At 42.3% G+C, this 27,927-nt stretch overlaps 1 protein-coding gene across 6 annotated transcripts; it reads left to right on the top strand.

Moving 5' to 3' along the window:
- The first annotated feature begins 7 nt into the window (after positions 1–7).
- tnikb (TRAF2 and NCK interacting kinase b) lies at positions 8–27,797 on the top strand. 6 transcript variants are annotated; one of them, XM_077509655.1, is made up of 34 exons: positions 8–326; positions 2,966–3,031; positions 5,977–6,033; positions 6,195–6,320; positions 6,478–6,588; positions 6,656–6,746; positions 6,813–6,943; positions 8,419–8,473; positions 8,570–8,648; positions 8,722–8,897; positions 9,878–9,944; positions 10,017–10,215; positions 10,523–10,639; positions 10,919–11,005; positions 11,420–11,635; positions 12,947–13,192; positions 14,419–14,583; positions 15,507–15,752; positions 16,644–16,750; positions 16,819–16,934; positions 17,121–17,212; positions 17,310–17,333; positions 18,290–18,477; positions 18,656–18,755; positions 18,972–19,118; positions 19,380–19,491; positions 19,561–19,731; positions 20,292–20,435; positions 20,551–20,685; positions 20,771–20,871; positions 21,947–22,096; positions 22,170–22,329; positions 22,433–22,572; positions 23,525–27,797. In XM_077509655.1, exons 1-34 carry the CDS (start codon positions 270–272, stop codon positions 23,606–23,608), a joined length of 4,263 nt encoding a protein of 1,420 aa, XP_077365781.1. In that variant the 5' UTR covers positions 8–269; the 3' UTR covers positions 23,609–27,797. The 6 variants fall into 6 exon arrangements, with proteins under 6 accessions (XP_077365781.1, XP_077365782.1, XP_077365784.1 ...); XM_077509656.1 differs by lacking the exon at positions 12,947–13,192; XM_077509658.1 differs by lacking the exons at positions 10,919–11,005; positions 12,947–13,192.
- Positions 27,798–27,927: the final 130 nt, after the last annotated feature.

The following is a 27,927-nucleotide window of genomic DNA, read 5'->3' as shown; positions in this document are numbered from 1 at the left end:
AGTGCGCGCCACCGCTGCCGATGTGCACTCTGTCGTGCGCGCGTCCGCGCAGGTGGAGGCATGTAGCAGTACCTGAAGCTTCCGTGCCCGTTGTCGTCGCTTCTTCTTCCTGACGTCGCCCGACCTCGTGTAGGGAGGAGGAGGAGGAGGAGGAAGGAAGGAAGGAAGGAAGGAAGGACGAGGAGGGAGCGAGATAGGAGGACGAGTCGACGGGGACGCTTCCTTCCTTCCATCTTGAGTGAACCAGCCGCATCCGTCCCTCCGCCGCCATGGCGAGCGACTCCCCCGCGAGGAGTCTGGACGAGATCGACCTGTCTGCTCTGCGGGTAAGCCGAGCGCGCGCACGCGTGCGCGTTGTCCAGCACCTGTCCTACACCCCCTCCCGTCTCACCCTTTTTTTCCCTCACCATCCTTCTTCAACCTGCCCGCTTCCCCCACTCACCCTACCGTTGGCGCGCGCACGCGCGCGCTGCTTCGTTCATGCTGCATGTCGTGCGCGTAAATGTGTTTTCTTGACAATCGAGTCCCCGCGCGCGTGTTCACACCTCGGTTCGTGCAGATGTGCCTACGCGCGTCTCGTTTCAAATCGTTTTGGCTTGACGCGCGTGCACGTAAAATCCCAACGAGGAGACGTGCGCGCGCGCGCCAGCCAGCCAGCCAGCCAGTTCCGCCATTTCGTGATGTTGTGGTCACATCAGCAGCAGTGACGCGCTCGGCGAGCACGCGCACGCGCACCCTCGTACGCCATAGCTGAGGAATGTGTGGGCGGACGGGCACAGGCGCGTGCGTGTGCCTGGCGAGAGAATTCACATGCCAACTTGCGCCGTCTTCTTAACATGGCTCAGACATGCGTGCGTGCGCGTTCTCGTGTCTCGTCTTCTTCTCTATTCTTTATTATTTTAATCACACAACACAACAGTGAACAACACGCGACACAAAACAAGTCTACCTGCAGAGTCAAGTCTGGACATGATGGAGGGTGCGACTCAGGGGTGCGCGTGCGCGTCAGAGATGTCAGGACAGAACAGATGCATTTGTAGGCCTCAAATGTCTCCATCAGTGAGGAGAAATTAGGTCACACAGGACCGAGATGACACGCACTTGCGCACGCACATTCATTCACTTACCTTTTTTTCACTTCCCTTTGTTGTTGAACGTGTATGTTAGCTTTTTTTTTTTTTTGCATATTGGAGCCGCGAAACAGAGAAAATTGAAAACAATGACAGGCAGCCACAGTACGTTCAGGTTGAGATGCCGGAGGAGGGAGCTCGTTTGTAGCCACTATCGCACACAAAATGTCCTTTCATCCCTTCCAAAGAGACTCGATAATTTAACCTCTAAAAACCCTTCACACACCGAATGATATGACCGAATCAAACTTGGACTTCATAGACTCGTAGTGAGCGCTAAAAACGCGTAAAATGGACCATGGGCTAATTTTTTGGGGACACGTGAGCACATGATGCAACAAGCTATGTGCCTTTCAATTCAAAAAGAGGACAGTGGTTGAATGAATCCCACAATATTCATTAATTTTTTTCTTTTAAAGGGATGCTTCCTTCACTTATGTAGTCCATGATAGCAATAAAAAGTTAAGATTTCGTCTATAATTAATTTGATACTTTTATTTTTTTCACGTACAATTAATACCTTTAAAAACACATTTCACAACTTGCTGTCGACTGAAAATGACATCACAAGGGCTCAGGTAATCAATAATGTCACGTTTGGTCATGCGACATTCACAAGCTGAGCTGTGATTGGTTACCTGAGCCCTTGTGGTGTCATTTTCAGTCTACAACAAGTTGCAAAATGTGTTTTTTAAAGATACTAATTGTCCATGAAAATAATGAAAATATCACATTTATTATCGGCAAAATATTGTTTGACTGCCAAAAATGGCTAACGAAGTAAAGTATCCCTTTAAAGAATGAAATTAAAGTTTTGAAATGAATTAGTGCTCTCTGACCACCTGAAACATTTGCTAGCTAGGAGACAAAAAACAAAAAAACGTTAGCTAACTAGCATGTATAAAAAGGACTTACGAAAAAAATAAACTATCATTCAATTCATATTTTAAGGATGTTGATAGCTGTCTTTGAAGACAACCGGAACAGTCTAGCCTACTTGGCATTTTTTAGCTTATAGTGGTGTCCATCTCATTGTTAGCATCATCTCGCGCCCACTTTGTATCTTTTAGCTTTTATCTTAGCACCATTTTGCTCCCAACTTGGCATACTTTAGCTTTAGCTTAGCATTTTATCACACCTAGTTGGCATCTTCATGTAGGCTATAGCTGCTTCTTAGCATCTTTAGGTTTAGCTTAAAATTTATCTCGCTCCTCCTCCATCGCATCAAGCTTTATCTTAAAATCGTCCCACGCTAACTTAGCATCTTTTAGCTTAATGTGTTAGCTTTAGGTTCGCATGGTCTTCGCCCACTTAGCATCTTTTAGCTTAATGTGTTGTCTCCTTCCTATTCATTATCCTTTAGCTTTACGTTAGCATGGTTTTGCGCCCACTTAGCATCTTTTAGCTTAAAGTGTCATCGAGCATCTTACTTTTTCTATTTTTATTTTATTTTATTTTTGTTAACTTAGCATCCTTTAGCTTAATGTGTTGTCTCCTTCCTATTCATCATCATTTAGCTTTAGGTTAGCATGGTCTTGCGCCCACTTAGCATCTTTTAGCTTAAAGTGTCATCTAGCATCTTACTTTTACTGTTTTTTATTTTTTTATCATAGCATCCTTTAGCTTAATATTTAGCTTAATATTTAGCTTAATGTAATAGCTTTAGGTTAGCATGGTCTTGCGCCCAATTATCTTAAAGTGTCGTCTACTAGCATCTCACGTTTACTGTTTTTTTGTTGTTGTTGTTTTTTTGTTTTTTTTCTCCAACCTCGCACACTTGCAAAAGTGCTTGTGTTTTAATTTCCCGTTTGCTAACGCGTACGTATCTCTCCCAGGACCCGGCAGGCATCTTTGAGCTGGTCGAACTGGTTGGCAATGGCACCTACGGCCAAGTCTACAAGGTAAGGCCTGTTGATACAAGGTAATGCCTCATCCTCTTGTCATTCCCTGTGTTGTGTGTGTGTGTGTGTGTATAGTTCCGATAATCAGATTTAAGACGAGTGGAAACACTGAGCTGCGCATTCCCAGACGTGGTTTAGTGACCCTGATTTGTTGTCCTAGCAGAAGGTCACTATGAACCTGAATGACATAAAATCTGACGCCATTCAGGTTGTCCAGTCCAATGTTGTGGAGGTTCTGGTAGTCCGTTACAAAGTTGTGAACGTGATTTTTGGAGTTGTGATTTTCCTGAGCATGAGTGCTAACAACTAGCAGTGCCGCGAAGTTGAAAACATTTTTGGAATTCCTGGATGTTGGCCGCGAACATTCGGGAGTTAGAGCACGTCCGCACGCGTGACCTTCCCGTCATGCTCACGTATGCATCTTACCGTTAAAACATGACATCATTATACGTGCATGTGATGGAAATGTGCAGTCGCAAAGGTTAATTTCCTGTACATTCTTGCGCAATGTGACTTGCTTAATACTGACGACTGACTCATTAGACTGCTGAGTATGCTTGTGGCTGGCGGGGATGGTTCCTGTTTGATTAAAACGGAGGAATTGGAATAAGAAGCAGAAGCAGAATACACGGGTGATAATCATAGTGTCATATTTTGAAAATTATAGATTTTTTTTAATCTTCTGTTGTGTGAAATTTGTTACGTTTTTGCAGCTTAACGATGCATTCGGATGAATGGATAACAGAAAGATGAAGTTTCTTTAGCCAAGTATGGCGAATTTATTGTGGAGCACAACACAAGCGCGTCTACTCGCAACAGCCTTCATGCTCAAAGTAAAAGAAGATAAAAGAACAAAGGAAGATAAAAGAAAAGTGTTTGAGCGCCTCACAGAAGCACAAGCGCGACATTACACATCAACTGACACTGAGGACATAATCTCTCAACAAAATTTCTTAAAAAAAATAAATACATTTTGTTTCACTAAAAGGATGTTTTAAATTCAGCTACATGGAAAACGCCTCACAGTTGGCGTCAACCAATCAGAGCACGTAAACTTTGCCGTCCAATCAGAGTTGGATAAAATAGCACGCAACTTCCCATGTGCACGTTTTTTAAAATGCTGCTTTTAAATTACAAGAAAAGGACACAAATACTAGCTTTGGCGTTTGGAGTTTGTTGTTAAAAACGCAGCCACGTTCAGTTTTACACTAATACGGAACACTTACAAACATATAAAAGAGACGCTCAGGCAAATATCATTGTGCTTTAAGATACAATTATAATTTGTTCGGTGATAACATGTTATCATTAGACACTTGGTACATCAGAGATTTAATGCTCCTTCTGACCTTGGCCACTTGGGGGCAGCATAATACCGTCACGTTTCATAATGCAGCCTTGTTGACACAAACGAAGAAGAGTCGTGACTCGTACTACTACTTCTTCGACTACTAATGTGTCTTAAAAATATTAGATAACTACATATTATTAAAATATTTGTATATTAAAATTAGCCATTTTCCCAGAGGATGAATATATCCCTGTGAGTATTGCTATATAATTTGTGTACATGTGTTACTCATCAATGCTCATCATTAGCATGACAGTGGCGTTTTTTTCCATTATATATTAGCATTAAACTAATGGACGGGGCTTAGGATAGTTAGTTTGACAAAAAAGTTGAAGTGGGACTGGTAATAAACAGTTTGTAAGTTATTTTTTTTCCCTATGTCATCATCTTTCATCTCATCCTTGATAATACTGAAGTCATTTGAACGGTTCCAAGCGAGCGAGGAATGTGAGGCTTGTTTGAACACGGCACCCGAGGAGTGTTGTTGTTGTTGACGAGGCTGCAGGTAAAGATGTACACTCCCCCAACACCTCGTGCAGGTGTGTGCGCGTGTGAGGATTTCACACACAAACACGCGCGCACCGACTAACAGGAGCGATTGTGTGGCGGGCGTCAGTGTTGCAGGAAGCGAGATAAGCAAACTGAGATGCTATCGCTTCCTCTCGCTTCACTTTTTATTGCCCGACGGTCGCTGCCGCCGCCGCCGCCGCCGCCGACCCACAGTGTCACACTGTCAACCTGATGTCCGATCACATGACTGGTGTGGATGAAAATGTCTTTCTTCATGTGCTTAATTAGGCACAAGGTGTCCAAATTATTTATCAACTCTACATAATGTCAATTTCATCTATCTATGCCATAGGGCTGTGCAATTAATCGAAATTCAATTACAATTGCAATTATTATACTCCACAATTACAAAATCAGCATAATCATTAAAAAAATTGATACTAATTTTTGAGTTGTTTAAATTTATACATTTGCACCTTTTTTTTTTTAGATTTTAAAACAACTAATTTAATAAATTTTGTTTCATCCAAAAGGAACTTGCATTATCATTCAAAGAATTTTTTTGTCTTAAATGTTTTTTATTAGTTTTTTTATGTTTAAACATGTTCTTTTTTTGTACCAAAAACTAAATGATCATCCTACTGCACAGTGCACATGCTGCGCTCCAACTTCAATTTTTTTCCAACATAAATAAATAAATAAATAAATAAATAAACTCTGTTTGGTCCAAAAGTAACTGACATAAGTAGAGTGTTTCTATTTTTTTTTAATTGGTCTTAATATTTTTTAATGCTTAAACATTTGCTTATTTTGTGCCAAAAAGTAAATAATCGTTTGAATAATCGTGATTTCAATTATTGCAAAAATAATCGTGATTATTATTTTTTCCGTAATCGAGCAGCCCTACTATGCCAGTGACGTATAGTGACAGGCAGAACAGTTTAATGCTTTTCCACTAGATGGCAGAAGTTACATGGCCATTCATAAAAACAGAATAATAGTAAAATGTTCAATTAAATGTGAAGAATATTTAGTTTTTATCATATTTATTGTTATGATTTAAAAAAATGTCTGTGTGTGTCAGGGTCGCCATGTCAAGACTGGCCAGCTGGCGGCAATCAAGGTCATGGATGTCACAGGAGTAAGTAACTCGACAATATTCACTCAAGTCAGCTAGCTTCATGCTAACATAAAATGTGAAACATCATAGACGGGCTAAAGGAAATTAGTTTGACGTTGGAGGAGTTCTAATCCTTCAAATTGCTACCTAAACATATATTGAGACTCACAGTTTGTGTTAAGGATGAGGAGGAGGAGATTAAAGCTGAGATCAACATGCTGAAGAAGTACAGCCACCACAGGAACATCGCCACCTACTACGGCGCCTTCATCAAGAAGAATCCTCCCGGCATGGACGACCAACTGTGGGTGCGTGTGAACCCAATGTACACTGGACAGGACAAAAATATTGGGACACAGACTCAACCAATGAATGAATAAATCTAATGCTAGATTTCTAGATTTGCTTTTTTTTTTGTGTGTGTGTGTGTGTGTGTGTTTTTTTTTTAAATGTGATATTTTCTAGCTGGTGATGGAGTTCTGCGGTGCCGGCTCGGTGACGGATCTAATCAAGAACACCAAAGGCAATTCCCTGAAGGAAGAGTGGATCGCTTACGTCTGCAGGGAGATCCTCAGGGTGAGCTGGGATGGAGGGGAAGAATAACACGCGATGGACACGTTGAAGTGACGGTGTCCTCCTGCAGGGTCTCACTCACCTCCACCAGCACAAGGTCATCCACCGTGACATCAAAGGTCAAAACGTGCTCCTGACGGAGAATGCCGAAGTCAAGCTAGGTGAGATCAGAGCGCTTGTGTACGTGTGTACATGTCCGCAATATAAAAATGTTTGTGTGCGCGCAGTGGACTTTGGCGTGAGCGCTCAGCTGGATCGCACGGTGGGCCGCAGGAACACCTTCATCGGGACGCCGTACTGGATGGCGCCGGAGGTCATCGCCTGTGACGAGAACCCGGACGCCACCTACGATTTCAAGGTGCGGCTGACGCACTGACAGGCTTAGCAAATCTTGTTGTTTACGTTACTTTTGTATTGGACTGCCATGAAATTTGTGAATTTTATTTATTTATTTTTTAATCAATAGCTTTTTGAAAATAGGACTTCAAGCATGGCAGACCTAAATCAAACAAAAAAAATGGTGTAAAATTACCCCTATATTAGGGGTGTCAGGCAATTAAAAATTTTAATCGTATTTCATCGCATGACTTCAATAGTTACCTGTCACTATTAATCGCAAGTTCTAAATGTACAATAAAATATTTTTTCCAAGTTTTCATACTTTTAACAAAAAAGGAAAAAAAAAAGTTAAACTAATAAAAATAGGGCTGCATCTTTTAGTGATTGATACAGTAATAAATAGTTCATAAAATTAAGTTAAAAAGATTTACTGTACTGTAAAAAACGAGTGATGGTGATTTGTGTCGAGGTCATTTTTCTGCCACTAGATGGCATAATTGCATCTGTAAGACATCTCAGTGCATTTTTTTTTTTCATATTAAGAGCTATCTAATCTTTAACATGAAGTAATTTGTGAAATTCTGCACATTTTTAAAATTGTAAACTACAACTTGACCCCAGGCTCCACAAGTATATGTATTACTATTAAATTTATTACTGCTGAATGTTATCCATTGTGAAGCGTCTTTAAGTGTCCAAAAAATAAATATAAATTTATAAATCTTATGAGGAGCAAGTGGTTCAGAAAATGGATGGATAGATGGAAATCTGATTTATTATTATTATTGTTTGCTGCTTTGTGACTGGAATTCCCCCTGTACAGGCTTTCCAAGTAAGGGGTGGTCATTTAATCGCGTGTTAAAAAAAAAAAAAATGCCGTTAAAGGATCTATAAATTAACTCAAAATTAATTTTGACACCCCTAGTAAATATATATCATTCTGAATATTAACACAAAAGAATTCAAAGACTAGGTGCGCTAATGCTAAGCGAGTTAATGCTTATGTGGTTATTAATTGCTTATTGTTTATTGCTTATGTGCTTATTACTCATGCTTATTAATTCTTATGTTGCTGGGCAAAATAGTACTGAACCTAGAAGCCTTGTATCGTATGTGAAATATTAAAATGAAAACTTTTTTTCATCTGAAAAACCTGAATTACTTGCTTCTTACCTTTGTACTAACTTTAAAGTTGATCCACCCTCAAGTAGCCAAACACAAGATGACCTCAAAAGTGCTTTTTTGTTCTTTTTTTTTTTTTTTTTCCTTTTTAATTTTGGTGGTGGTGGCGACGTGTTGTTTGTTCCACTTTCCGGTGGTTGCAGAACGGTCCGGAACAAGTGAAGTGAGAGGCAAAAGTGTCCGAATGTGAGAGGACAGATGGCGTTGTGATATTTTTATGTTTTAACAAGTACACGTAGAGCGGCTAGCATGTTAGCACGTTAATTGGTAACGAGGACGTGAAGGTGTTTCTGTTTTGTGTTGTTTGTGCAGAGCGATCTGTGGTCGCTGGGCATCACAGCCATCGAGATGGCGGAGGGAGCGCCGCGTAAGTCACAAATTTTAAAGTTCAATATACACTCTACGTACTTTTTCTTCTCCTCTTTTCAATCCTCCTTTCCCTTCCTTGCCTTGTCGTCTTCAGCGCTGTGTGACATGCATCCCATGAGAGCGCTCTTCCTCATCCCCAGAAATCCCGCCCCCAGGCTCAAGTCAAAGAAGTGGTGAGTCACGTGACACAAAAACACACACAAACGCATACAGATGCATGTTATTGTTGTTGTTGTGCCGGCGAAGGTCCAAAAAGTTCCAGTCGTTCATCGAGAGTTGCCTGGTGAAGAGTCACAGCCAGCGGCCGAGCACGGAGCAGCTCCTCAAGCATCCCTTCATCCGCGACCTCCCCAATGAGCGGCAGGTGCGCATCCAGCTCAAGGACCACATCGACCGCACCAAGAAGAGGCGCGGAGAGAGGGGTGAGTTCAACATCCTCCCCCACAGTCAAAGAATACAGAATTGTATAGTCAAACACCAAAATAACAAACATCTGCTAGCTTAACGCGAACATACAACGCAAAACACCATTGACGTATTCGAACGTCTACTAGCTTAACGCTAACATAAGATTCAAAACGCCATGGGTATATTCAAACACCAAGATTACATACATCTGTTAGCTTATTTCTGATATAAAATGCCAGAAGTATGCAAACCAATTAGCTTAATGCTAACATAATGCAAAACACCAAAATAACAAAAACATGTTAGCTTAACGCTAATATAAAATTCAAAACACCAAAATAGCAAACATTTGTTAGCTTAATGCTAACATATAATACAAAACACCATAGATGTATTCAAACACCAAAATAACAAACAACTGCTAGCGATTGGGTTGGAATGCGCAACCGAGGGGCACAAAGTTGGAAGCACAATTGTTTTTGACGCAGCCCACACGTCGCAAACCGAACCGGAAACAAACTGATGTGCAAAATCATGTCTCGCCTCTTCTGTGGCATATACCCCATTCAAACACCAAAGCGACAAAAACATGTAAGCTTAACGTTAATATAAAATTCAAAACACCAAAATAGCAAACATTTGTTAGCTTAATGCTAACATATAATACAAAACATCATAGATGTATTCAAACACCAAAATAATAAACATCTGCTCGCTGAATGCTCACATAAAATTCAAACTAACACCATAGACTTATTCAAACACCAAAAGGACAAAAACATCTGATAGCTTAATGCTAACTTATAATGCAAAACCAGATTGACAGGCTAACATAAATTAGCGTTAACGTTGTTTCTAAATAAAATAACCTGTATCTCTGCGCTTCCTGGCAACTTTAAATTATGACTTGCCCGTTTAGTGTAAAAATAATAATAATAATAATATTTGTGACATCACATTTTCCGTGACCCTCCCGAGCTGCGTCTGCTTCCAGATGAGACGGAGTACGAGTACAGCGGCAGCGAGGAAGAAGATGAAGAGCGGGACATCGGAGAGCCCAGGTACGACCGCCACCCGCCTACTTCACCGCCCTCCTCGTCGTTTAACTCCGCCTCCTCTATCCCCTCCTCCAGTTCCATCATAAATATTCCCGGCGAGTCCACGCTGAGGCGAGATTTCCTGCGCCTGCAGTTAGCCAATAAGGAACGCTCTGAGCTGATTCGCCGGCAGCAGCTGGAGCAGCAGCAGAACGAGGAGCACAAGCGCCAGTTGCTGGCCGAGAGGCAGAAGCGCATCGAGGAGCAGAAGGAGCAGAGGCGACGCCTGGAGGAGGTTATTACATTTTATTTTATTTATTTATATTTTTAACTAGGGTTACATATAGACGGTCAGTGGAGCCAAGTACAGGTCACATATAAACAGTATTTATTTGCAATAGAAAACAAGAACTATCAGTAGAATTTATAAATATATTTATCTCTTCTTCTCTGAAAGTTTTGGGAGCATCGTCCAACTGTTACTGCTACAGCACCACCCGTGGGCCTAAAACTGCAACTGCATTTAAAATAACTAAGTAATACATCAAGTCAAGGCTGCACTCACTCATGTCCTGCCTGTTTTTTTTTTTTCTGTCCGGCAGCAACAACGTCGCGAGCGCGAGATGCGCAAGCAGCAGGAGCGAGAGCAGAGGAGGCGGTACGAGGAGATGGAGCAGATTCGCCGAGAGGAGGAGAGACGGCACGCCGAGAGGGAGCAGGTATGACGGTCGCATTGATGGAACGCGAGGTCGCCGCTTTAGCCATCCCTTGCGAATTAATAGTCATTCCAAAACTTTGAAATGAAATTGGAACGCGCCACTTCCTGTTTCCTTCCTTGTCATGTGACCTCTCTCTTCCAATCAGACGCTTTGCCTTTTTGGTTTCTAACCCCTCTTGTCCTCCTTCGCCTTCTCCTCCTTCTGCTTCTTCTTCTTCCTGCTTTGGTGCTGCGGCCCTGCTCTGATTGGCTCGCTCTGTGGCGCCGCTGCCTGCGTTAGGAGTACATCCGTAGACAGCTGGAGGAGGAGCAGAGGCAGCTGGAGATCCTGCAGCAGCAGCTCCTGCAGGAACAGGCCTTACTGCTGGTAACGTCACTTTAGTGGTGCCGTTTCAGGGGCGACCGCAAAGTACATGGAAGAGGCACAAAATTTTTTTTTTTAATAAATTCACTCCTCCCAATAACACTTTTTAAAATATTCTTTAGTGCCTATTCATATGGCTATATATAGCTTAATGCTAACATAGTGCAAAATGCCATTGGCAAGCTAGCAGAAATTAGCATCGTTCTTACTATGCTTACAAATCTTCATCCTGCATCTCTTCTAATGCACCTCACTACTGCCTGGCATGTTGTGGCACAATGTGGTACTGCACTGGGCACCAAAGACTATCAGAACGGTATCACATACACACGTGTTTGTACTGTATGTCTGAGATGCTAAGTAGTATTTAAAAAAAACTGCAATATAATTAGTCTTGGTGTGATCTTTGGTGGTCAGGAGTACAAGCGCAAGCAGATCGAGGAGCAGCGTCAGGCGGAGCGTCTGCAGAGGCAGCTGCAGCAGGAGCGAGCGTACCTGGTGTCTCTGCAGCAGCAACAGCAGCAGCAGCAGCAGGACCCGCAGCAGCGCCCCCTGCAGGACAAGAAGCAGCTGTACCACTACAAGGACCAGGCGCCGGGGGCCGCCAACGACAAGCCCGCCTGGGCCAAGGAGGTAGGCGCGATCTTGTATGAAATACCTGAAAGTGGGTAAAAGTTGTAGAAGTACAAGTTGAAGTTGTCTTGGAGGTTTTTACTTGGGGTGTGTTTGTGGGGGTCAGCTTCTACTTGCACCTTTTTGAAGTAAGAACATGACTTGTTAACACGTTCTGTTGACTTCCAGAGCTCCTGCTACAAACAGTCCACTCTGTCCATCTTCTCCATTTTGATTGTCGCACTTGTAAACTGTCCTTCATTTGACCTTTGACAGAATAACCTTCCACTTTAACAGCTGTGGAAACAGGTTGCAGTTTGACACAGGATCATTTGAGGTGACCAAGAGCAGCATAATGTCCATTTAGTTGATGCAGTGAGACAAATATCTGCCAAATTTGTGGACATGGTCTCATATTGTGTTTTAGGTGATGCGTCTACAGTTTTTCTGTTTGTTTGTTGACTACATGGCCAGTGAGTGTTACTGTATTTGTGTATTAGGGCGGGGCGAGTCATTTCAGTTTACTTCTCAGGATAATTTATGGACAAATAATAATGATAAATTGATTAAAAGAGAATTTTTTTCAGATTTGTCTTATTTTTATTTATTTTTATTTTATATGTATTTATTTTTTATTTTATATATATTATATATATATTTATTATATATATATTTTTTATTTCGATGTAGAGTATTTATTTATTTTATTTTAAGCCATGTCGCCCAGCCCTAATGTAAATATTTGTGTATGACAGTGTTCCCCTGCCTCATCCTCCATAAAAAGATTTTAAATGGCTGGCAGATACACCAAGATGGTGGCAAACCACTACATGAATCTCCTCAACTCACTTTGATTTAGTTCCTTGGCATAAAGATGCCACAAGATGGCGCCAAAGTAATACAGTCATCCCTCTCTATATCACTGTTCACTTCTAATGGCTTCACTACATCGCACATTTTTTAAAAATTGTATTTGTATCACGGATTATTCTCTATATCGTGGGATTTTGTGGGATTATTTTTCCACATGGTGATAATAAGTGCTAGCCAGGAGGAACAAGTACGTTAAAAAAAAAATCATTTGGGATGTTTCCTGACTTGATAAAAGAAGCTAATGTGCTATTTTATCTGTCTATTGCGTAGTACTACTGCATATAAATTAAACATCGCTAGCTAATTTAATATTATTTACCTCCCTTGTAATCCCCCCTTTTTAAAGGTGCACACACATTCAATATCACAGACACGACAGTGTCGATTGTGAGGATGGCAGTGGAAGACTGTACGTTTGTGCCGTGGTGGTCCGCTAAACGCTGGCGTCGCCCTCCGCAGGTGATGCGACGAGCTCAGAGCAACTCCCCCCGCATCCCCCCCAAGAGGTACCATTCGTTTAGGCACGCGCGAGACCCCCACCTGGACCCGCTTCTTTTACTTCCCGGTTACAAGCCTCACCGCCGCCGCCGCCCCCCCTCCTACCCCGCCCACGTCAGCCCCTCCCGGGATCACGTCCACCTGCCGCGCCTCCGGATCACCTGCGTCCCCGAGCCCGGCTCCCGAGGCCGGAGTCCCAGCCGCCGGGTCAGTTGGAGGACAAGAGGGGCCTTACTGGCCTTTTTTTTTTTTCTTCTTAACCTCGCTAACGCTTCTTTGTCTGAGCAGGTGGTTTCACTTCTTTTCACGGGCGACGCTTTCACACGCTTCACCATTTTCGTGTCCTTTTTCTGCTGTCAACAAGCTATCGATTTGTTATCGTCATCTCTTAGTCACGTTCTTCCTTTCCTCAACTTCTTCTAAGTGCTTCCCAACTACTGCACCCACACTCAAAAAGTTGCAAATAATTGGTACAACTACAAGGTGTAGTGAGGGTGGACATTTTACTATTATTATTACCATTATTATTATTTATGTTTTTAATATTATTTTTACTGCGATTGGCTGGCAACCAGTTCAGGGTGTACCCCGCCTACTGCCCAAAGCCAGCTGAGATAGGCTCCAGCACCCCCCGCAACCCTTGTGAGGAATAAGCGGTCAAGAGAATGGATGGATGGATTGTTTTTATTTATTTTTTATTTAATATTATTTTTATTTATTTTTATTTTACATTATTTTTATGTATTTTTATTTTGTATTATTTTTATTTATTTTTATACATTTATTTGTTTTATTTTTTTATTTACCCCCAAATAATTCTTCATCAGGGAAGCTGACCAGCTCCAAGCCTATCTACATTGCGGTCTTATACTGCCCCCTAGTGGCCGTGGCATGGTACACACAGCAGAAGGAGCAGCACAATTTCCATTGAAATGAAGCAAAAAAATAATAATAATCAAAATGTAATCTTTTGTGGCATTTTTGTTAGTTTGTATGTTGGAACAGTCAAGGTTGGGAAACACTTTTTGCTTCATGTTGTGCATTTAAAGGCCCACAAGGTGAACTAACTAACTAACCAACTAACCAACTCTTGTTCTCCTGCAGGCTTTATTTCCCCTTATTATGTTTTGTCAACACATGGCATTTTGTCACTCTGGTTCGCCTCCAAATGGCGACTGGTAGCCACATGTAGGCCAACTGCAGCTATAAATGGGACTAACTCCTTGTGGATCACCCACACACGCACTTGCATCATCACATTTTGATTGACAGGTGACTTTTTGTACACATTTAATGTACACACAGTAAACTTACTTGGCAGCTTATAAGAGAAGCTTCCCAGGTAAAAAAGACGCTTCTCATAATTGCATGTGGCCGCCACGTGCCCCGTTGCATGCTGGGAGTGACTGAGTTGTTTTGTGTGTGCGTGTCAGGTGGACGAGCGTTTTGCGGTCAACCGACAGACTTCTCCTGCGTTGCAGCACAAAGTCTCCAACCGGATCTCGGACCCGTCGCTGCCCCCGCGCTCCGAGTCGTTCAGCAGCGGCGGCATCCAGCAGGCCAGGACGCCGCCCATGCACCGCTCCGTCGAGCCGCAGGTGAGCGCGTGCGACGCCACGCAACATCCTGCGCGCGACGAAACGCTACCTCGGCAGCTGCTGCCAATCAAACGATACGCACGCCTCCGCAAAAGCGGTCAGTCAAACGTGATATTTTTTATAGTGGCTGGAGGGATTAAAGAGATCTCAAAGTTGTCAACACTGTAAAAATTGAAAGCTTTGTCGTGACAAATAAACTGGATTTATTTGTCTGCCCGAGTGCGAATGAATGAAGTTGAATGTGATGCACGATCTTCTCTCCTTTTTTTCATCCTGAACACACGCCGGATTCCTCATCCTGCTCCCTTCTTCTTCCACCTCCTCAACCTCCTGCGTCACCTCCTCTTCCTCGTTCTCCTCCACTTCCTCCAATTTCTCCTCATCATCATCATACTTACCTTCTCTTCCTCCTCCACTTCATCCACTTGCTGCTGCTCCTCCTCTGTCCTGCATCACCTCTTCTTCCTGCTTCTCCTCCTACTCTACTACCTCTTCTTTACTTCTGCCTCCTCACTATCTTCCTGTACTTTCTGCATTACCTCCTTCCTGCTTCTCCTCCTACTCTAAATGTCAAATTTCACATTCCTCTTTGTCGTCCCATTCTCCTCCTTATCCACTTCCTTGCTCCTTCTGATCCTCCTCCTATACATTCTGCATCACGCCCTCTTTCTGGTTCTCCTCCACTTCCTCATCTCCACTTCCACCTCCTGCTCCTCCTCGTCTTCCTCTTTCTCCTCCCCTTTTCTTCCTCCGCCATTTCCTCTTTCCCACTTCATCCTCTTGCGCTGCCTGCTGCTCCTTCATCACCTTCCCGTTCCTGGTTCACCTCCTCCTATATTCCCTCCTCTCCACTTCCTCCCGCTGCTCCCCTTCCTATTTCTCCTCCCCTTCTCTTCCTCCTCTTCCTGCCGACGCCGGTGCAGATGGCCCACCTGGTGCAGGTGAAGAGTCCGGGCCTGTCCGGCTCTCAGTCCCTGTATGACCCCCACGGGGTGTCGTCTTCGTCCTCCGCCCTGTCGCCCTCCCCCTCGCGCCCTCCCATGCCCCGGCAGAACTCGGACCCCACCTCCGACACCCCTCCTCCCCTGCCTCTCGCACGTCTGGCGCCCCCTCTCGACAAGCTGGATCGCAGCTCCTGGCTGCGGCAGGACGACAACATGCCCCCCAAGGTGTCTGCATGCCGCCTCCTCTGCACCTCTGTGTGTGCGTGTGTCGTGTTTGTGTGTACCGTGAACCCTCAATTTATCGTGGGGGATATCTTCCTGACCCCCGCTGCATATTTAAATGCCAAGATGTTCAAACTAAGGCAGGTAGTCTCAAAAGCCTGATAGCTTGATGCTAACGTAAAATGGAAAATGAGATAGACAGGCTAACGGAAATTAGCATAGATGTTATGATTACTCTAATCCTTCAAACAACTGCTGCCTGAACACACAAAGAGCAGCAACAGATACAAATAGCGCATATTACACTATATCACAATATTCTTGTTGTTCATTTGTCGGCCTCAATTGTTATCTTATTTTCTTGCTGTGTGTGACTTGTTTGTTTATGCTCGTACAATACAGTGAAACGCCCCCGTCAGTGTTTAAGGGCCAAGATCTGTCACAAATAGTGAAAATATTACCTATATTAATAGTTTAATTTTTTAATTACATTTTTTTTTTAAATCAATTATTATAAATATTTTACGAAAATATTAGAATTCATTTGCGTTTTATTTGTATTATTTAGTGTTATTTAAACTATTATATAACATTTTTTAACATTTTGTACAGTGACCTTGAGTGTCCTGAAAAGTGCTTCAAATTAAATTTATTATTATTATTATTATTATTAACATAAAAATGAACTTGGTACAATGTTATATTTCATTATATTATTCTGAATATACCAATAAAAAAATAATTGATTTTAAATAACTAATTTCATACAGTAAAGCTAACACTATATGTTGTCTAAAATGTGATTCCAAAACACTTCGATATCATTTGAAAGTCATCTTGTGCTGAAAGTCAAGCTGAATTTGACTTGTGACCTTCCCAACGTTTGTTCCCCAGGTCCCACAGAGGACCACGTCCATCTCTCCGGCCCTGGTCAGGAAAAACTCTCCAGGAAACGGGCCGGGACTCGGACCGAGGGCCGGAGCTCACCTTATACGGGCCAGGTAAACACAACGCAACATGATGTTCTGGAGACGATCCATTTGCTAAATGAGCGTTTGTGCTCCCGTAGCAATCCTGACCTGCGGAGGACTGACATTTCAATGGATACGCCCATGAAGAGGACAAGCAGTGGGAGCTCCTCCAGCTCCAGTACTCCCAGCTCACAGGGGGGGTCCAATGAACGAGGTGCTCGCACATGTACACATACGTTCTAAAAATTTCCTGGAGTGCATAAACGTCCATTCATTTATCCAAAAGCAATAAAATAGTACAAAAGAGGAGGCAGAATAGATAGCCGAACTATGGTTAGCACTAGCGCTAGTTTGCTATTATCATCATTGTTTCTGTCCACTGCTGTGCTGTTGTGTTCAGCAAACGCAGCCATGAAGCCTGAAGGTTCCGCGGTGGCGTCCGACGAAGCAAAAGACGATAGCAGAGACGTATCCAGACCCAGTCGGCCTGCGGTGAGTACACACACGCACACACATGCTCAACACACACTTGACACACTTCTCATGCTCACTTTTCTTCTCTCTTCCATCCATCTTTTCCATCCATCAGAGCTATAAGAAAGCTCTAGACGAGGTCAGTGGTACGAGTGACTCTTCTCCCTCCCGAGCACGTTAGCATGCTAGCCACGTGCCCGGTAGCGGCGGACGGGTGGTTAAGAATGTGGCCCCCCCCCGGGAAATGTGACATTCGTATGAGCGTATTTTGGGGCCCAAATGAGAGGATGAATTGATTTTCTGGTGTGTCCGACGTGAACCTGCGTCACTGGCATAGACATGTAGACATAGATGCCATCTTGAACGCTAAGTCATAAGGTGACGCCGATGCCATATTGGAAATATTAATTCATTATCATTTACACTTTATTGTGAAAATTGTACATTTTGGGATCTGGTTATCATAGTCAAATGAAATATTTACGATTAATATTTTTGTCTATCATGACAGCAACACTCATTAATACATTGCACATACTTGTAAACAATTATAATCACCAGAATTAATAGTTTTTGTTGTTGTTTTTTTACCTAAATATTGTGCAGCCCTATAACTGAAATATGTTTCTTATTAAGACGAGAATTTTTTTTTGGCCTTTTTGGGTTGCTGCTTTCTCAATTTCAGTCTAGTCACTTAGTGAAATGGCAAATCTGCCACATCCAATATGGCGGATGTGTTTGACATATCACTGCACTGGGCCATGAGGTGTCTATGTATGTATGTCTATGTTCACCGCCCCTTCCTGTTTATTAGTTGATAGTTTGGGGATGACAAAAATTCCCTGACCTTTAACCTTTACCCCCTAGCATGCAGCACGCCCACACAACACCACCCACCTCCCCCCCAGAACTGTCTACCTTAGTGAGGCGACCACACTGTGCACCTGCTCTTTGGATTTTTAACTCCAAAGCCCGATATGAATAGTGAAAGATTTGTCCACCACATCAACGTAGTTCCTTGGCACCGCTTGAATTGTTACTGAGATAAATAACATGAGGTTCTTGAACTAATCTCCCGCTTTATGTCCCTGCCAGGACCTGACGGCGTTGGCCAAAGAGTTGCGAGAGCTGCGCCAGGGCGAAGAAACCAGCCGGCCGCCCGTCAAGGTCACCGATTACTCTTCGTCAAGCGAGGAGTCGCACAGCAGCGAGGATGAGGAAGGCGACGGCGAGGGAGGAGCAAACGACGGGACGGTTGCCGTTAGCGACATACCGCGCATCATGTGAGCATTTTGCGTTGTGTGCATGAGATTAGCTAGAAATAATAACAAACGTCTTCTAGCTTAATGCTAACATAAAATGTGGAATGCCATACACAGGCTAACAGAAATTATCACAGATGATTCACCATTTTTTGATTGCCATCTAAATAAAATAAAAATAACCCAAAATGTCTTTCAGGCCTGCCGCCAGCCAGGGAGCCAACGAGTCGTTGGGCATGATGGGCGGAAGCGACGCGTATGGAAACAACTCTCGGGACGGCACGCTGGTGATGCGCGAGGTGAGCGTCCTCACGCGGTAAACCACATGCTGCTTCACTAAATCGAAGAGTAACTGATTTAGCAGCCTCATCACCAAATCGTGACCGCATCCAGCAGCCACACTCCCTTTCTAGAACGCACCGAAACCAAACGCACCCTTCAACCCGCTCTCTTCAGCCAGCCTCTCACCAGCCAATCACAGCCGCGCTGCCCGCCCCCCTGTCTCTTTTTTCCAGAGGCGTGGCGAGCGGAGGCGGAGCTCCACCGCCAGCAACGGCGTCTTCGCCATCGCTAATTTGTTTGCCGATGCCTCAAATCTCCCCGATTTGGTGCAGCAAAGTGCCTCCCCCCTCGTTGCCCCCGGCGACGCTCCCGGGGCACAAGTAGGTTGAACCAATCCGACGTCCAATCAAACGTCACCTTGTCACCCCGTGACCCCTCCCATTGACCGCTCCCACTGTTCCAAGCTTATTGATTTGGTAATTGGAAGTCTTCGAATCCTTGATCCCTCTCCTGGCCTCTGACCCACAAAGTTCCTCCCAGCTGCTGCTGTTGCCATAGCAACCCGTCCAAGCTATTCATTGAATGCTTTTGCCTGGAAACGCTTTCGCCTGTGGCTCAGCTGTGTTTTTGCATCCCCGCAGTACGGGATGGGAGGCGGCGGCGGGGGCTCCAAGGCCTCCTTCACGCCGTTTGTGGATCCCAGGGTTTACGGGACGTCCCCGACGGACGACGACGACAACATCTCAGCGTCAGGTACGGTCAGATATGGCCCCCAATAAAGCAAACGAACACTGATGGGATGCTTTGTGTTGTGTGCCACAGTGCTGTTTGCCGACGAGCTACTGAAGCAGGAGCAGGCGCGTCTCAACGAGGCCCGCAAGATCTCGGTGGTCAACGTCAACCCCACCAACATCCGACCACACAGCGACACGCCCGAGATCCGCAAGTACAAGAAGCGTTTCAACTCCGAGATCCTGTGCGCCGCCCTCTGGGGTGAGGAGAACAATATTGAGAACCGCCTGCTAGCTTAATGCCAACATATGACAGAAATTACCATTGACATGTTAACGGTTAGCATCGATAGTGAAAATACTGAACTTAAAATCACGTAGCTTTGCCTTGGGAAATTCAGCTTAGCTTAATGCTAACAAACAATGCAAAATGCTATTGACATGCTAACATTGGCATTCATAGTCGTGGTTGGAAAGTTTATGTAGCTTAATGCTAACAAGCAATAAAAAATGCCATTGACATGCTAAAATTAACATTGATAGTCGTGGTTTTAGGAACCTTCAAGCAGTGGAATTTAAACACCACGTAGCTTTTCCTGTTGAAAGTGTATTTAGCTTCATGCTAACAAGTAATGCAAAACTCCATTGGAACATCAACGGTTAGCATCGATAGTGAAAAAGCAGAATTTAAAATAATGTAGCTTTGCCTTTGGAAAGTGAGCTTAGCTTAATGCTAACAAACAATGCAAAATGCCGTTGACATGCTAACATTAGCACTGCTTGCCGCAGTTTTTAGAAGCAATGTATATTGTGCGTGTGCAGGGGTGAACCTGCTCGTGGGAACCGAGAACGGCCTGATGCTGCTGGACCGTAGCGGACAGGGCAAAGTGTACAACCTCATCAACCGCAGACGCTTCCAGCAGATGGACGTCCTGGAAGGTCTCAACGTCCTGGTCACCATCTCAGGTGGACTCTCACGCTCGAACACGCCCCTCTAAAATGTCTTCCGGGTCCATATTACTCAACTTGTTGGAAAAAAAGAAATGAATGATGATGATGATGAACTTGCGCGTGTCTCCAGGCAAGAAGAACAAACTGCGTGTTTACTACCTGTCCTGGTTGAGGAACAGGATCCTCCACAACGACCCCGAGGTAGAGAAGAAGCAGGGCTGGATCACGGTGGGGGATCTGGAGGGCTGCGTCCACTACAAAGTCGGTACGGAAGTCTGGTTCGCGTCGCCACCACGCGGGACGCACGCACTTTGTCAAATCATTTCTGACCTCTCAACTCTTAACCGCAGTCAAGTACGAGAGGATCAAGTTCTTGGTGATCGCCTTGAAGAACGCCGTGGAGATCTACGCGTGGGCTCCCAAACCTTACCACAAGTTCATGGCCTTCAAGGTGTGTGTGAAAAATGATGACAAATTGAAACTTGGGGAATGTAGAAAATAGTCGCCACAATGTGCTGAATTTATATATTATATTTAGGCTCATTTGTTCTCACATTGTTAGCATGAAGCTAAAAAAAATATTGCAGCGTTCCCTCATTTATTGCGGGTTTATCTTTCGTGGCCTCGTTTCTCGGATTTTTTACAGCGGGTTTTATTATTTATTTTATTTATTTATTTATTTATAAATAAAAAAAAATTACAACTTGCTTTTTGAACAACTTGTTGTTGAAGAACAACATAATTTTAATGGAAAAAAATACTGTAAATGAAATTTAAAAAAACATAAATGATGAATGAAAAAAAGCATTCATAATAAACTAAAAATCCTACCAAAACGAAAAAAGATATAATAAATGGAAAAAAAAAATACCTTATTGTAATGACTAAATAAAAAAAAACAACAACATACTTTTAATGGAAAAAAATGACTGTAGATGAAAAAAAATAAACAAATGATGAATGAAAAAGCATTCATAATAAACTAAAAATCCTACCAAAACAAAAAAAAAACACATATAATACATGAAAACATTTTTACTGAATTGTAATAAGTAAATTAAAAAATAATAATAATACTTTTAATGGGAAAAAAATGAATGTAAATGACATAAGAAGATAAATGATGAATGAAAAAGCATTCATAATAAAGTAAAAAGCATACCAAAATGAAAAACATATAATAAATGAAAAAAATAGTTACTGTACTGTAGTAAGTCAATTAAAAAAACAACAACATACTTTTAATGGAAAAAAATGAATGTAAATGAAAAAAAGAGTATGTATGATGAATTAAAAAGCATTCATAATAAAGTAAAAATCATGCCAAAACAAAAAAACTTATAAAAAATAATATATAATAATAATTAAAAATATATATATAATTAACGGCACTTTGTTTTTTTGTTTTTTTACTTTATGCGGATTTCCATTATCGCGGGTAGTTTTTGAAACGTAACACCTACGATAAAAGAGGGAACACACTGTACATACATCTTACATACACGCATCGGCGTATGTGGCGCCAGTCTTTCACCGAGCTGCAGCACCGCCCCCTGCTGGTGGACCTGACAGTGGAAGAGGGGCAGAGGTTAAAGGTCATCTACGGCTCCAACGCGGGCTTCCACGTCGTGGACGTAGACTCCGGAAACCCCTACGATATCTACATTCCCTCCCATGTAAGTCATTTACCGCACCCCTTCCCAAATGTACGCCACCTATTCCATTTTTTTATTTTTTTTTAAACTGCAGATTCAAGGCCAGGTGACGCCGCACGCCATCGTGGTGCTGCCCAAGACGGACGGCATGGAGATGCTGCTGTGCTACGAGGACGAGGGCGTCTACGTCAACACGTACGGACGCATCACCAAAGACGTGGTGCTACAGTGGGGGGAGATGCCCACCTCGGTCGGTGCGTAGCCCCCCGCCAGATCGGCGTCTTCTTCGCGGAATAATAATATTAATAATTAATAATATTTCATCTTGAATTAAACGTACGTGCTTGTGCGTTTCAGCCTACATCCACTCCAACCAGATCATGGGCTGGGGGGAGAAGGCCATCGAGATCCGCTCGGTGGAGACGGGACACCTGGACGGCGTCTTCATGCACAAGCGGGCGCAGCGCTTGAAGTTCTTGTCCGAGAGGAACGACAAGGTGAGCACCTCGATTGGAATATTAATTCGTCCCGACGTCACCTGCGTTGTGGCATCATTTGACACTCAAGTGCTTTTGACGACTTTAAAAGGGATACTTGACTCGTTGAGCCACTTTCAGCATGGAAAAATAATGAAGCTACCACATTATCAACAAAGTATTAACTTTTTACTGCTGAAAATGGCTCAATGAGTCGAGTATCGCTTTAACAACAAGATGCCACAAAATGGCGGCAAAGGAATAATGTCTCAATGAAGCTTCTTAATCCACTGCAACATAGTTAATGACACAAGATGGACTTTTATTGCTTTGGCCTGAGCACAAAAACAGTGTTATGACATCATTTGATAGAATGTTCAAGGTCAACCTCAAGGTTTATTTATATAGCACATTTAAAAACAGTAACACTGCCCAAAGTGCTTCACATATTAAAAACATTGATAAAATGCAATAAGTAACTCATTTGCTCCCAAAAACATATAAATACGTTCTAGTTTAAATATTACCATGCTCCCAAAGACGTATTTATACGTTTTTTTATGCTAGAGCATACAGAAGCCTTTTGATGGAGCTTCTGTACCAAAGAGAATGCTGAACAGGTGGCAGCAGAGTATGAGATCAACCAGGGCCATTTTGATGAAACTTTGCTATATTCTAATGCTAATTGCTGCAAAATGGAAAGATACAAATATACTTTTTTTTTTTTTTTAAATGAAAGAAGAGAGACTAATCTTTCTTTTGGTAGGTTCCATGTTTTTATAGGAATAAAACACAATATTCTGTGGGCCTTGCAAAATCAGTCCAAATCCAGTAAAACAACTTCAATTCATTGAACATTGTGTTTGCCGTTTCTGGCCATCAGGGGCAGTATAATACACATACGCCTTAAAAAAAAAAAAAAAAAAAAAAAAAAAAAAAGTTTAAAAATAGTTCACTTTGTCCCCCCGTGCAGGTTTTCTTTGCGTCGGTGCGTTCGGGAGGCAGCAGCCAAGTGTTCTTCATGACCCTCAACAGAAGCTCCATGATGAACTGGTAACCCCGACGCCACTCGCAACATGGCCGCCGTGCCACGGGGGTGCGTTGAGGACGGGGACCCTTCAAGGGTCCGGCAGAGGTCCGCGATGCCTTTTGTGGCGCTCGCTCCTTGTGAGGTCGCCGCCGTGAAGCCGAGTAGCCTCGGATCTCCGCCCCCGCGTGGCCGAGCGGGCGACTGCGGACGGTTTTGTAGCACATCACTTCTTCTTCTTCTTTGCGGGACCACTTCCTGGATCTGCTCCAATCCAGCGACGTCTTTTTAACGCCACCACTCATCTAAGTTGCGCCAAGAACCAAATGAAACGTTTTGACTCCCAAATGGACGCTTCGAAATAAGTCTTTGTCCAATAATGGCTCGTGAGCGCTGTGGAAACTTTGTAGTAAAAAAACAAAACAAAATGTTTTTGAAGGGAAAAGAGGAAAAACAACTTGATTTTAAGGATAAAATAAAGTGATAATTATTGTGTAGTCATAAGGACGGTTGCAAAGGGGTGGAAGATTTATGTTAAAAATTTCCACAGCAAATTAAAACGGGGAATTTGGGAAATATTCCAGTTTGGAAACTGCATGGGAGTTATACTGTAAATGGGAATTTAGGATAATTTAATGGAAAGACATTTTTTGCTTTGTCATAGGAAATAAATACATTTTATTGCCCTTATTTTCTTTACTCCATTTTTTTCCAACTATACTCAATTGGTTTTGCTTGTAACACAATTTTGGCTCGCAAAAATTTAATCAAATTTGTGGATTTTTGTAGGCCGATACTGATTACGATATTTGGCAGAAAAAAAATTCTGATAGCTGATTATTTTAAAAAATATAAAATGATGACTAAATAGACTAAACTAAATTTGTTTTTGCTGTTATGAGGCAACCTTTTAGTTTGATAAATTCCTTTTTATTCCTGTAAATTCCCGCAAATTCCCCACTTGAAAATTCCCGCAACCATTGCATCGTCATGCATCGTCGACTTTTGTTCTTGCAGTGCAATCCACACTGAAGTTTTGTTCTAAGCTTTCTCATTACTATCCACATGTTCAAATTGTTTTCTCTCTTTTTCCTCTCCTCAGCTTATTCCCACTAAACCAACCATGAATATTGCCCGCTTGGCACACCTGCTCTTTCTTCATTTATTCATGGTAGTGAATACTTAAGATGGCTGCTGAGGTGAAATTCACGCAATTTGCTGTCATATTGGCACATCAGTTTTTTTTTTGTTTTTTTTTTATAAATAATAAGTGAATAAGTACAGATATCTTAAAAAAAAAAAAGAAAAAAGTATTTATTCTTGGTTACTCCCAACCACTGGTGTCACCTTTTACTAAAAGTTTGCTGCTCAAAGATGTCATCTTTCTCCTCGCTGCTAGCAAACGCCACCAAAACAACAACGAGCAGCTTTGAGGTTCACTCAGTGCCGCCTGTTGATCTCTTAACCTTTCTATTGTTTGTCAAAAAAACAAAACAAACGGGAAAAAAAACAAAAGGACGCTGCTAACTGAGTTGCCACCCCACGCTCCATCCATACTGTGTAAATACTCCCACTGTTCAGGTCAGGACGCACCGCGCTACCCAGCACATCCGCACACATTGGAGTTTTGCACATTGTTCATCTCGCTGGCTGTGTCGGGAATTCCAGCACTGTTTAGGTAGGACGTTTGTTTAAAGAGATAAAGCGTGGGTGCTATTTAGCGTTAGCATCACGCTAGCGGACTGAAAGGCGAGGCGTGCTATTTAGCGTTAGCATTAAGCTTGCGGACTGAAAGGATAAGCTTGCTATTTAGCGTTAGCATTAAGCTAGCGGACAGAAAGGCTAAGCTTGCTATTTAGCATTAGCATTACGCTTTTTTTTTTACTTTATTTACATTTTTATAGACATACACTTGTAGAGAATGAAACGCCTGAACATGGCAACAATATAAACAACAAAAAATTGTAAGAATAAACAAAAAACAAAAACAAAAAACTGCTGATTCTTGCACATCATATCACTTAAACTACAAAAGAAGCGTATACAAAAAAAAAATCAAAACAATAAATGCTGCTTCATATTGTCACTTACTGCCGCGTTAGCATTACGCTAGCGGACTGAAAGGCGAAGCTTGCTATTTAGCGTTAGCATTAAGTTAGCGCACTGAAAGGCGAAAACGTGCTATTTAGCGTTAGCATTCAGCTAGCGGACTGAAATGCTAAGCTATGTGTTTTTATTAAACACACAAGATGTAAATTTTGTTTTCGGCTTTTTTTTTTTAAGCATACGTTTTAACAGTCAATTTATAGCGATTCAGTAGCGACTGATTCCCAACACAGCCACTTCCTTTCGTTGTGTACTTTGCATAACACACTTTTTTTTTGTTTTTGTTTTTTTGTTTTTTGCTTGGACGCCACATAACTGTGACATCATAGAAACGTAATGCAAAGAAAAAGTAGACGAGCGGGTACTCAATGTTCACAGCCAAGAATTAAAACTCATCGTTTGCTACCTGAGCAACCATGCACGCCTCTAAAATAATTAATGGAGCTCTAGCTGAACTGGGATTTGAGCACATTGGATCATTTCACCGGCCCTCTGCTGCGTAATGAACAAACGCTGCACCGAAACGCGGGCCGTGAGTGTAGTAGTGCTGCCGCCAGGCCGGCGTCCTTGAACGCACCACCGCTCCGACGTCACTCACTCAGGAAAACTCCACATGCGTACTTGGCTACTGAGCAAAATGGATGGAAAGCCCAGTCCAGCATTTATTCCATGTACTAGTCCTCATTAGTAAGACAATTCAGTGCACTAATAGGACAACTGTGTCTTATTCATACTCCGGGAGTCAGATGATTTAAAATGTTTTATCGTAATTAATCGCTTAACTTCAATAGTTAACTCACGATTAATCGCAAATTTTGTTGTAAATGTGTAATAAAATATTTTTCTTCTAAGTTGTCATACTCTTAACTCATTTGGTCCCAAAAACATATAAATACGTTCTATTTTAAGTTACCACGCTCCCAAAGACGTATTTATACGTTTTTTATTTATTTATTTATTTTTTAATGCTAGAACATACAGAAGGCTTTGATGCAGCCTCTGAACTGATGAGAACAGTTGAAGCAATGGTAGCTTTTACAAAAACGGTCAGCAGGTGGCAACAGAGTATAAGAGATCAACCAGCCCCAAGTTTTCCCCAGTTTTAAACAGATTTGTGAATAGTGATGAAACTTAGCTATATTCTAATGCTAATTGCTGCAAACAGAAACAGATAGAAATATATTTTTTTTCCTGATGAAAGAAAAGACTAATCTTTCTTTTGGTAGGTTCCATGTTTTTATACTAAAGAAATGTATCATTTTTGCCACCATGTGCTGCCCCCATGTTTTGCGCATATCAAAAACCACCAGTGTGCTAAAAATAAGTTCTTCTAGTGCGCTAAATTATCTATTGCTAAATTGGATGTCATGAAAATGGTCCAAATGCTTAAACGGCTTTCCATCAAAAAAAATGTACCTGTCAACATTGTAACAATGAAATAAGTCATGCACATCACATGATTGACTGAATTTGTGTGACTTTTTTTATTTTTAAGTTATGCTCCCACTCTACAAAAAAAGATGGCGCACTTCCCCCCTGAGCACAAGCTGGATGTGTTTTTAGTTCCAGCGTTTTGTTTTTGCGTGTTTGTGGTCGGCCTACAAGGGGCTCATCTTTTACATAATTATTCTCTTTATTCCAAATGGACGAATGTGATCGGTGGAAGCAAGCCAGCTGAAGCCTATTACATATAAGATGTTCACCTCCGTGGACACCTCTGTGCTCTCTCTATATATATTTACACTTGACTATCTTACTCTTGAGTTCTAGAGAAAGACAAAAAAATAATAATAATGTTGATCGAGGCTTAGGTGTCTTTCTACAGATTAGAAAACATAGCTATAACACTTTCTAAACACAAAAAAAAAAGTCAACACTGTTTTTATTGTGATATTTGTATTTCAATTTTTGTATCAAGACTGTGAACGGATGTCACTGTGTGTGTGCGTGTATGTGTGTATGTACATGTGTGTGCACAAATGAGTGACATGCATGTGTGTGCGTTTTCACCTCATCTGGATCACCGGAATCAAACGACGACCTCAACCTATAAGGACACGCATCTGTGATGTTAGAATTCTACAATAAACGTCCTCTTCTTGTACAGCAACAACATCTCTTGTTTTTTGTTCTGAGAGTTGGCAAAATAAACATGATTAAAAATGAACAGTTATATAATGTTGCTCACAAAATTCAGATTCTTCATAATTGTATTTTTGACATAAAAAAGGTCAGCAGTTGAA

This window comes from Festucalex cinctus, chromosome 20, assembly GCF_051991245.1.
Source record: "Festucalex cinctus isolate MCC-2025b chromosome 20, RoL_Fcin_1.0, whole genome shotgun sequence".
NCBI lineage: Eukaryota > Metazoa > Chordata > Actinopteri > Syngnathiformes > Syngnathidae > Festucalex > Festucalex cinctus.
Note: the sequence above shows the minus strand (reverse complement) of the source record. Positions and strands in the feature narration are given on the sequence as shown.